Here is an 11598-nt window from a genome sequence, read left to right on the forward strand (position 1 = left end):
CTGGATATATGCCCAGGAGTGGGGTTGTTGGATCATAGGGCAACTCTATTTTTAGGTTTTTGTAGAAACTCCATACTCTTCTCCACGGTGGCTGCATAAATTTACATTCCCACCAACAATGTAGGAAGATTCCTTTTTCTCCACACTCTCCCTAGCATTTGTTATTCGTATTTTTTCATGATGGCCATTCTGACCAGTGTGGGGTGGTCCCTCATTATAGTTTTAATTTTCAAAATCAAAATCTCTAATAATTAGAGATGTTGAGTATCTTTTCATGTGCCTGTTGGCCCTCTGTATGTCTTTGGAGAAATGTCTATTTAGGCTTTCTGCCCATTTTTCAATTGGGTTGTTTGTTTCTTTGTTGTTGAGTTGTATGAGCTTAATTAACTTGGCTTTTAGATGAGGAAATTGAGGCACAGAGGGGTTGAGTGTCTTGCCCAAGGTCACAGAACTAGGAAGTGGTGGAGCTGGGATTCTAAGCCAGTCTGGCTTCCAAGTCTCTGCATGTAACCCTCTGTTAAGAAGCCAGTCCCCCTGAGTGTGGGCAACTGGGAAATGGGGGGTAGTGGTAGGGTAGGTATGAACCATGATTTTAGTGCACCCATGGAGTCCCACGTGATGGTAATAGGCACCTGACCCAGCATACCTTAAGGGAGCTCATCAGCCTTCAGGCTCTGCCTCAAAGATCAGAGCACTTGGATAACAGCACAGAAGTGATTATTCAAAACGAGATGTTATCTTTTAAGGGACACTCTATATGTAGGAATAAAATGACGTGATGTGTTTTGTTTGCTTCGAAATAACGCTGGTTGGGGGCAGGGTGGGGGGGTGCATAATGAACAGATGGAGTGTAAGTAATGCAAAATCAGCTGTGAGTTGAATTTGTTGAAGCTGAGTGGTCTGACTGACTGGTGGGTCTATGGGGGCTCTCTCTTCTCTTGTATTTGCCGGAAATTTGCCATGCTAAAACATTTTAAAAACATCTCAAGTCATTAGATAGTTCATGAATGATATTTGAGGGGATATTCCAACCCACAGCGTAAAGTCTTTCTTTCTTTCTTTCTCGCTTGCTTTCTTTCTTTCCCCCGGTATTGATCAGTTTGCAGAAACATCCTCAAAGGGTCCAGCTCTTCACTGAGAATGTATAGAATGAGAGTTAGAGGTTTGTTCATTCATTCAAGAACTATATCTTCATCTTGAGCACAGGGATGAGCTGTGAGGGATATGGCTGAGTTTGGGAGAAAATATACACAAAGGAAATGTTAACCACACAAGGGAAGCATTCAGCAAATGTCTCAAACCTTAGCAGAAGCTAAGGGGGTAAGGGAGGAGGGTGTGGGTTGTGTCCCCCTGCCCAGGGCTTAGAGTTCCTGAGGGAGGGACAGCTGAGCCCGGAGCCTGGAGAGCTCTCTTTTTCCTCACTCCCATCCTTCCCAGCTGAGTGCCCTAGGACTCAGGACTGTACAAGGGGTCAGCACTCTACATTTTGCAAAGGGAGATTTAACTTTCCAGCTGGCTGAACCAAAGCAAGAAAGCACCTCTCTTTCAACACCATCTCTTATCCTTATATGGTGGCAAACGTTCTGACAAATCTGGCTGCTGTGTATTTTTTCAGTGACTTAATTTGCCAGGAGGGCTAGCAGTGTATGGTATGTACGTAATCTACTCCAAAATGGAGTTTACATTATAAGAGATAGATTAATACAGAACAAAGCCCCCGAGAAGGTGAGGTGGGCCGGGCCTACGGACAATGAACTAGTGGAAGAAACATCTGTGTGCTCCGGAAGATCCTAGGTCTCTTAGGATCACATGCTCATCTTCTACCAATGAAAGCTCAATGAGGTTCCACCCTCCCCCACTCCCTCGTCCTGCCTTCTCCCTCCCTTGAAAGAGAGTGTTTAGTTTCCGAATTAACTCACTCTGGACTACGCCAGGATTTAGGGCAAAACAGAAAACTGAGATCCGGAGCTCTGTAATTAGGCCTCCTCGTGGATTTCAAGCAGGGCCGATCTGTGAATATGCCTGAATTTTCCGGTCTGGAGGCAGCAGGAGAGGGTTGATCAGACGCGGCTAGTGAGGCCCCCAGTTTTCCAGATCTGCCCCCGCTGTTGTGGCATATGACCACAGCTCAAGAGCTGGGTCACCGCAGCCTCCTGCCCACGCCTGCGCAGTTGGCCTGGGGTGCTGACAGCACTGCTCCGTAGGGGAGGGAAAGGGAAAGGTGAGCCGGGAGGAGGGCATGCCAGGAGTCAGGCTCTCTGTGGATTAGAGGAGCTGCCCGGAGGGCCCGTTGGAGGCAGAGCCCAAGGGTAGTAGGCGCAGAGTAATTGGGGTCCTGCGGTCCTGAGTTAATTTCCATCTTTCACAGACGGGCACACACGTTGGAATAGACAAGACAGAAATTTAAGCTGTCACTGCTCCCAACCAATCCTAAGAAGCAAGACTGAAAGGGGGCAAAAGCTCAATTTCTCAAAAGCTGTCTACCGGGGCAGAGACCTATGCCTGGAACAAGGCACCCCCCAAAGTGATGCAGCCTGGGGTTTCTTCACTGATGGGCAGGCACTCAGTTTTCCTGGGCACAGAAGTTTTCGTGGCACCCATAATTCCACTACCTGGATTCTTCCAGTTTTTACATGGAAAGGCCTTTTTCCCCCCTTATTCTTGGCTTTAAAGACTCCTCCCAAATTTCACCAGTCTGCTAGGAGGTTTTTTTTTTTTTTTTTGCAGTACGCGGGCCTCTCACTGTTGTGGCCTCTCCCGTTGAGGAGCACCGGCTCCGGACGTGCAGGCTCAGTGGCCGTGGCTCACGGGCCCAGCTGCTCCGCGGCATGTGGGATCTTCCCGGACCGGGGCACGAACCCATGTCCCCTGCATCGGCAGGCGGACTCTCAACCACTGCGCCACCAGGGAAGCCCTAGGAGTTCATTTTTACTGGTGAGATCTGTTCTCTTGCTTACGTGAAAAGGACCAAAACTATTTCCTGATGTCAAGGCCAAATAGCTGTAGCTTGAGTCTGTTATCTCAAACCTGAATGTAACCTGAGGTGCATTCATTTTAAAAAAATGCCAAGTAAGGAATGAGGTTCTCCCAACTTACTGCACTGGTCAGATGCAACCTGGAGAATTATGTTAACTTCTGCATTTCACCTTTAAGAGAAATGTTGGCTATTTTATAATACTGCCAGAGGAGAGATCAAGAACTATGTCCCAAAAGGACTGTTCAGGAATGACAAGTCTGTGGAAGATAAAACTGAAGGGGACAGGAGAACCAGCTCCAAAGCAGTGAAGGCCAATGTTGGCTCAAAAAAGCAGAACCAGGGCAAAGGGTGGGGGAGGGATATGCTGGGAGACAGATTTTGACTTTATAGCAGCCAGAGCCTTCTAATAATTAGGCTATTTAAACATGGGAAGGGCTCAGGGAGGTAGTGAGTCAAGGCCTAGTCAGACAGTAGCCAAGCAGTGGCTGGACAGCCACTCCTAGGAGAAGTGCTACAGGGGGACTCCTGCATTGGGCAGGAAAGGAGCGCTAAGATTCTGTTATTTTATAACTCTATGAAATGTAGGTCCTATACATCATAAATTAGATTAGGGGATAGACTACAAAATTTCAGTGGCTTCTTAAAAACATTTAGAGTTTTGTTTATAGAAATGAAGAATGAATGAAAGTAAAAAAATGAAAACCATGGGTCATTTTTGTAGGCTCCTTTCAGCATTTTGATTTCATGTGTGTTTGTGTTCCTCTTAATTTCAGATCCTGTTTTCTTTCTTTGACTTCTACCTATATGTCCTTATATTCTCTCTATCTCTCCTTTTACACAGAAGATTTTCATTTATTCCATGGGTGGTAGGTCTTTGGATCATATTGGAGGAATTTAAGGTCTGGTTATTTGGAAATGATTAGAGTAAAAAATCTATAATATCTTACCTAGCCTGGTGAGTGTTTCTTTGTACTTTTTCTCTCTTCTCCAACCACATCTTTTGGTCAAGACCACGTTTGTGTTTACGAAAAATCATTAGTGCTCATAATATTACAAGTAAAGGAAAAGAAAGTAGAATTGCCAGAAGGATTCCGGAGGAATACACATGCAAGTACAACCAAACTAATCTTGAAAAAAAAAAAAAGAAAAAGAAAAGAAAGAAATAATAAGGACTTTCCATAAAACTAGAATTGCATACACCATAATTACAATAATTGACATAATGCTGGGAAAATGACACTCATCGATTAAAACTGAAAAGTTCAGAAAGAGACTCAAATCAATATATAATGAAAGTCCCATTTAAAATCTGTAAGAAAAAAGGTGACTTTCATGAAATGATTAACTCTTTGGAAAAGAAGAGGGTCACCCCAAATTTCATAAATAAAACCATGGAAGACACCTGAAACATTGTAAATCAACTATACTTCAATAAAAAAATAATTAAAAAATAATAAAACCATGGAAGTACTGGGGAAAAGTATAGGTGAACATTTATATATTCTTTGGGGAAAAGACTCTTAAAAACAAAAAAACACCTAAGAAAGTACCTGAAATAAAAAATATTGATACATTTAATTTTAAAATGTCTGTTCCTCAAAACCACAATAAACCATATAGGCAAATAGCAAAACAAAAAGGAAAGTATTAACAACATACATGAATAAAAGTTAATGTCATAATATATAAAAAGCTCTTACTAATCAATAAGATTAGGAGCATTGTCTCAATGGAGGACAGAGCAAAGCATGAGAATATAAATCAACTCAGAAGAAACACAAGTGTCCAATGAACATGTGGCAATTGAATCTTGAACTGATGGCAAATTAAAGCTATGAGATGCTATTTTTTTCTTTTTTTTTTTTTTGTCTATCCATTGGACAACATACTTTTGTTTAATGTAAACATTTAGCATTGACTTCAGTTTGGGAAACAAGACATTCTCATATACTGATGTGTGTGAATTGATGCAACCTTTTGGGCAGCATACTTGGCAATATATCTCAGAAACCTTGAAAATATTCAGTCCTCTTTGACAAAGGAAGTCCACTTAGAAGAATTTTTTTCTAAAGAAATCACTAGGGCTGTATGCTAAGGGTCAGCTGTAGGAATGTTTGTATTGAGCAGAAACTAGAACCAATCTAAATGTCTAATGGTCCAATAGTGACCATTTAATCAATGTTGATATGTCCTATGTAGCCATTAAAAATGTTGTAGAAGACAATAAGTGCTGGAGAGGGTGTGGAGAAAAGGGAACCCTCCTACACTGTTGGTGGGAATGTAAATTGGTGCAGCCACTATGGAGAATGGTATGGAGGTTCCTCAAAAAACTGAAACTAGAGTTGCCCTATGATCCAGCAATCCCAGTCCTGGGCATGTATCCTGACAAAACTATAATTCAAAAAGATACATGCACCCTTATGTTCATAGCGGCACTATTCACAATAGCCAAGATATGGAAACAGCCTAAATGTCCAATGACAGATGAATGGATAAAGAAGATGTGGTATATATATACACAAAGGAATACTACTCAGCCATAAAAAAGAATGAAATAATGCCATTTGCAGCAACATGGATGGACCTAGAGATTATCATACTAAGTGAAGTAAGTCAGAAAGAGAAAGACAAATATCATATGATATCAGTTATCTGCAGAATCTAAAATACAACACAAATGAATTTATCTATGAAACAGAAACACACAGATGTAGACAACAAACTTGTGGTGGTCAAGGGGGAGGCAGCTGGGGGAGGGATGGAGTGGGAGTTTGGGATTAGCAGATGCAAACTATTATATATAGGGTGGATAAAAACAAGGTCCTATTGTATAGCACGGGGAACTATATTCAATATACTATGATAAGTCATAATGGGAAATAATATGAAAAAGAATGTATATATATATATGTATAACTGAATCACTTTGCTGTAGAGCAGAAATTAATACAACGTTGTAAATTAACTATACTTCAATAAAATTTTTAAAAAGTGCTGTGAAAGAACATGGAAAGATGTTCATAGTGTATGTTTCTGTATATTTCTGTTGCTGTTGTTGAAATAACTGTCATTTATTTATTTTGTTCAAGTTGGTTTGTTTTTTAAAAAATGGTGTACACTTTGAGTAAAAGAAGCGAGATTTAGCCTGGAAGCTTAAAGGACTGGAGCAGAATTGTGGCTGCAGGGTGCCTTGGGTCTCAAACCATCCTCCTGGATACAACCGCAAAGCACTCAGCCTCTGGCCTGGAGAACTTCTGGCCACACACTGTGTTTTGCAAGCTCTGTGTTGGTGTTACATTGTGCACCAGGGGTGGAAGAATGGACTAAGGGTGAAGTGGAGCAGCTGGCAGCCCTCTTGGGAACTCCTCCCTGTCAGGTGGCTTCTGTTCCATGTCCTCCAAGCCTGGAGCTGTGCAAGGCCCTGGACGGTTAATCAAGTCAAATCCAAGAGCTGTCTCACCCTCTGGCTTATAGTAAACATGCCTTCAGGCACAAGTGCCCAAGAGCTGGACAGTGATGCCGGAGCAGGCACTGGGGAGCCAGCATCTTTTAGGAGAGACTCTTTGTTTTCCCCTCTCTTCCCCTTCCCTCCTCACCCCTCCCCTCTTCAGCCCTTTCCTCTTCTCCCCCGCTTCCCCCTTCCTTCCCATCCCCTTCTATATCCTCCTTTAGGGATAGGCCTGAGGCTAATACAGTTTGGGAGAGGAGAACCTCTTTAAGAAAACAAGTACACAATTATGAAATCAAATTCAAGTACAGGACCTTGAAAGGGTTCTGTCTCAGTGAGAGGCCTGAACTTAAGCTTCATAGGCTTCATGGTAAATCCACCTTTAATCCTGAATCTGGTTTTTGTTGTTTGCATGGACTTCCTTTTAGCTTGTATTATGTATGTTTTCCTAAACTACGTTAAATATTGTTTTAAATTTTTTTTTTTTTTTTTTTTTTTTTAGCGGTACGCGGGCCCCTCACTGTCGTGGTCTCTCCCGTTGTGGAGCACAGGCTCCGGACGCGCAGGCTCAGCGGCCATGGCTCACGGGCCCAGCCGCTCCGCGGCATGTGGAATCTTCCCGGACTGGGGCACGAACCCGCGTCCCCTGCATGGGCAGGCGGACTCTCAACCACTGAGCCACCAGGGAAACCCTGTTTTACATATTTTTAATCTTTATGTAAATACCATTTATGTAAATGGTATTCTCCGTGAAATTTTTATACAGATTGTTTTTCTTACTCAACATTACATTTGGGAAATTTATCCATATTGATACGCATAACTTTAGTTTCTTTTAATTGCTATATTCCATCACGTGACTCAGAATGTATCTACTCTCCTGCTGCAGTTTTTCAGTAAAAACAGCAGATTATAAAACAAAAACAGGTTGTAAATGTGCGCGTGCGCACACACACACACACACACACACACACACACACACTGCAGAGCAAGTAAATAAGTGTCATTTGTTGTAAGACTAGAATAGAACTAGGTCTATATGATATAGACAGCATTTCAATTCAGCAGGCAAAAATGGACTACTTAATAAATTGTATTGAGAGAATTGGCTATATGTAGACAAAATAAATAAAAGCAAATCTCTAACTTACATGATACACAAAATTATAATTTAGATGAATTAAAAACCTGAACCCTCAAAATACAAATTTTAAAGTATTAGGGAAAAAAGTATAGGAAATATCATTATGATCCCATGGAAAGGGGAACCCTAAATAAGTCATGGAAAGCAAAACTCATATAGTAAAAGACCGAACAATTTAAATTAAATTACTGAATAAATATCATCTAAGTTGTAAAAAAAGGAACTATATAATAAAAAATACCCTAACATAGAAAATAAACTTATGGTTACCAAAGAGGAAAGGCAGGGGAAGGGATAAATTAGGAGTTTGGGATTAAAATGTACATGCTACTGTATATAAAATAGATAACCAACAAGGGCCTACTGTACAGTGCAGGGAACTATATTCAATATCTTGTAATAACCTATAACAGAAAAGAATCTGGAAAAAAATATATATGTATAATTGAATCATTTTGCTGTACGTCTGAAACTAACACAACATTGTAAATCAACTATATTTCAATAAAAGTTTTCAAAAAAAATACCAAAATTTTTTTTAAAAGACACCCCAAACAACATGAAAGACAAGCTGAAGACTGGGAGAAAAATTTGCAACTTATGTAACAAAGAATGAATATAACAGATATATGTGGGGAAAAAAAAACAAGCACCCTTTAGAAAAATGAGCAAAGGATATGAATAGGCAATTTATAAAAGAGGAAAAACATGTAAGAAGACGCTCAAACACAGTTTTTATCAGGCAACTACTAATGAAAAAGTTGAAGAGATGCTGTTTTACACCTAATGTACTGACCACTTGGAAATGTCTGGTAGGTGAAGGGTCACTGAGACTGCTGGGAAGTGGGAACTTCTCGATTCCATTTTCATACTCCAAGATGATGCAGCCCCTTGAGAGGCAATGTGGGCATAACCTTGGATCCACAATTCCTTCTTGTAGGAATTTAGAATCTTGAAATATGGAAAAGACACATAAGACATTTTCTGCAACATTGTTGGAGTTAGAGAAAAATTGTTAACAATCCTAAGTATCCACTGAAAGGAGAGGATAATAAGTAAAATACGGTATAGTATACATATAAAATACGGTATAATGGAATACTATTCAGCAGTTAAAACAAATTCACTTGATCAATATATTTACACGATTAGATTTCCAAAACACTGGTAAATCGCAAACTCATAGTATGATGCCTTTTATGTAAATGCAACACACAAATACATCAACATATTGTACGATTATAAGATTCTGGAAGGAAGCACACCAAACTCCCAAGAGTGGTTGGTCACTTGGACAGAAGGAAAGGTCAGGGATTTTTGAGAGGTGGTCAATGAGAAATTTAGTTTTATATATGATGCTCTAATTTTGTTTAAAAGGTGCATGCATTTATGTAGTTCTTGTTCAATTAAAATAATTTAAAAGATAAAAGATTAGAAGGATGTATGTTCACAGTGATAACTCTTGGAATGAAATTATAAATTTTACCTTGTTCTTTTTTCTTATCTGTGTTTCCTAAAATGTCCACAATGTTTGCCCATCACATTTGTAGTAAGAAACCAATTATTGGGAGAAGCCACTCCCGATAGCGTCTGGGTTTTTGAGAAGATTCTCTGTTGGTTCGGTGAAGGGGAGAGAAGATGAATAATCTTTCATTTAGTGCGCTATGTTGCCTCTGCTGCTGTCCACCTTGTCCAGGGAAAATTGCTTCAAAATTAGCATTTTTGCCACCTGACCCAACTTACGCGCTGATGTGTGATGAAAGTGGAAGCCGCTGGACGTTACGCCTATCAGAACGAGCGGACTGGCAATATTCTTCTAGAGAAAAAGATGCTATTGAGTGTTTCACGACTAGAACCAGTAAAGGCAACAGAATTGCCTGCATGTTTGTGCGCTGCTCACCCAATGCCAAATACACTTCACTCTTTTCACACGGAAGTGCTGTTGATCTTGCTCAGATGAGTGGCTTTTACGTAGGACTGGGATCATGGATTAATTGTAATATATTCTCATATGATTATTCTGGATATGGTGCAAGTTCTGGGAAACCAACAGAGAAGAACCTCTATGCAGACATAGAAGCTTCTTGGCTTGCTCTTAGGACAAGATATGGCATTCGCCCTGAAAACGTGATTATATATGGCCATATATATATATGTGATTATATATGGCCATATATATATATATGGCCAAAGTATAGGGACAGTACCATCTGTGGATCTTGCTGCTTGGTATGAGAGCTCTGCTGTTATTCTTCATTCTCCTTTGACCTCAGGAATGTCAGTTGCTTTTCCTGAAAACAAGAAGACCTACTGTTTTGATGCATTCCCAAACATCGACAAAATCTCTAAGATTACCTCTCCAGTATTAATAATTCATGGGACTGGAGATGAAGTCATTGACTTTTCACATGACCTCGCATTGTTTGAGCGTCGCCAAAGACCTGCGGAGCCTCTGTGGGTTGAAGGGGCAGGTCACAATGATGTGGAACGTTACGGACAGTATCTTGAAAGATTGAAACAGTTTGTGTCACAGGAACTGGTAAATTTGTAAAATATTCTGAAGATTTGCATACTGGGTTTTCTTTCTTGCTGAACTGCACTCTTTGGTAAATAACATAAAACCTGAAGGTTTTGTTTGCAAATCATGTCAGTTGCCTTCATAAATGTACAGGTAATGATTTGTTAACAGACTTAATGAAGGCTTTAATTACCAAACTAGAAACTGCAAATAACAGTATCATGCAGTCAGGCTGTGTAATTTATATTTTTTCTGTGACTTTTTTTTAAACATCAAGATGAGTACTGTATGAAATTTTAATTCTATAAGATCAAATGCTATGAAAGTATTGCCAAATGCTTTTGCATATCAGAAACAAATTTATAAATTTTTTTTTTTTTTTTTTTGGCGGTACGCGGGCCTCTCCCTGTTTGTGGCCTCTCCCGTTGCGGAGCACAGGCTCCGGATGCGCAGGCTCAGCGGCCATGGCTAACGGGCCCAGCCGCTCCGCGGCATGTGGGATCTTCCCGGACCGGGGCACGAACCCGCGTTCCCTGCATAGGCAGGCGTACTCTCAACCACTGCGCCACCAGGGAAGCCCTATACATATTTTTAAAACATCTCAATGTACTAAATCTTATCCTGGTATACAAATGTAATATTCTTTCAATAAAAAGCTGTATATCTAAAACAATTCAAGCGCTCAGAATAAACTGTATGAAAACATGCAAGTTCACTAAAGATGACCTAAACCCTGTTGTACAGGGATAGAGATTTAAAGGTTATTTTATTGTAAAATACATTGAATTTTCTGTATTCCCTGGTTATCATACATTTTCTCCTTTAAAAAAAAATGATGTAAGTCTTAATTTTTATGCCATTTGTTAATTTACCCACTAGTTACCTTGTAAATGAGAAGTCACAATAGCACTGAACTTTAACTAGTTTTGATTTAAAAGTTTGGTACTGTGAGGCAACAACTTAAATTTTTCATTTTAGTCATTTAAAAGTCATTTAGAGCTTCAAGAATAATTTTGTACGCAATGTTGTTTTAAATTCTGACTAATCTCGTAGAAATGCAATACTGTCACTATTAGAAATCCTGAAATTCTATTAGATGTTCTTTAAGACCACACACAGACTGGCTATTTGATCCCTTTTCACTTTGACTCTTTTTAAGAATAGGACCTGTTGTTTTGGATTACCACCTGAGAATTTCCTGGATTTACTCCTGGATGCAGGAGATAAGAAAACGTTTAATTCATAACTTTTATATTAACGAATGTAGTGCAAAAAATAAAGCTCACACAAAAACTAAGTTGCCTTTCCTTGAATGAATCCTGCTTGAATAAAACAATGAAAGAAAAATAAAATGAATGGTATGTAATCTAATTCGTAAATGAATGATTATTGAAATAATGCACACTGTGGATATATTTTAAGACCTTATGTAGTTTTAATTGTTCTGCTTGTTCTGTGGTTATGTCTAAGACTATAGTGTATGATTCTCTTCAAAGTATATCAAGTATTGT

General features: G+C 39.7%; 1 protein-coding gene and 1 long non-coding RNA gene across 2 annotated transcripts in view; both read left to right on the plus strand.

The window, feature by feature from the left end:
* LOC137228135 (uncharacterized) overlaps positions 1-8079 on the plus strand; it is a 46365-nt gene extending 38286 nt beyond the window's left edge. The window contains exons 4-5 of the long non-coding RNA XR_010945155.1: positions 2728-2934; positions 6928-8079. This is a non-coding gene — a long non-coding RNA (uncharacterized lncRNA). The remainder of the gene's footprint in view (positions 1-2727; positions 2935-6927) is intronic.
* Positions 8080-9059: 980 nt separating this feature from the next.
* LOC137227136 (alpha/beta hydrolase domain-containing protein 17B-like) lies at positions 9060-10455 on the plus strand. The gene is made up of 2 exons (XM_067742455.1): positions 9060-9693; positions 9740-10455. The coding sequence occupies exons 1-2, from the start codon at positions 9208-9210 to the stop codon at positions 10118-10120; spliced, it is 867 nt and encodes a 288-aa protein (XP_067598556.1). The 5' UTR covers positions 9060-9207; the 3' UTR covers positions 10121-10455.
* Positions 10456-11598: the final 1143 nt, after the last annotated feature.

This window comes from Pseudorca crassidens, chromosome 7 (assembly GCF_039906515.1).
Source record: "Pseudorca crassidens isolate mPseCra1 chromosome 7, mPseCra1.hap1, whole genome shotgun sequence".
In the NCBI taxonomy this organism is placed as follows: domain Eukaryota; kingdom Metazoa; phylum Chordata; class Mammalia; order Artiodactyla; family Delphinidae; genus Pseudorca; species Pseudorca crassidens.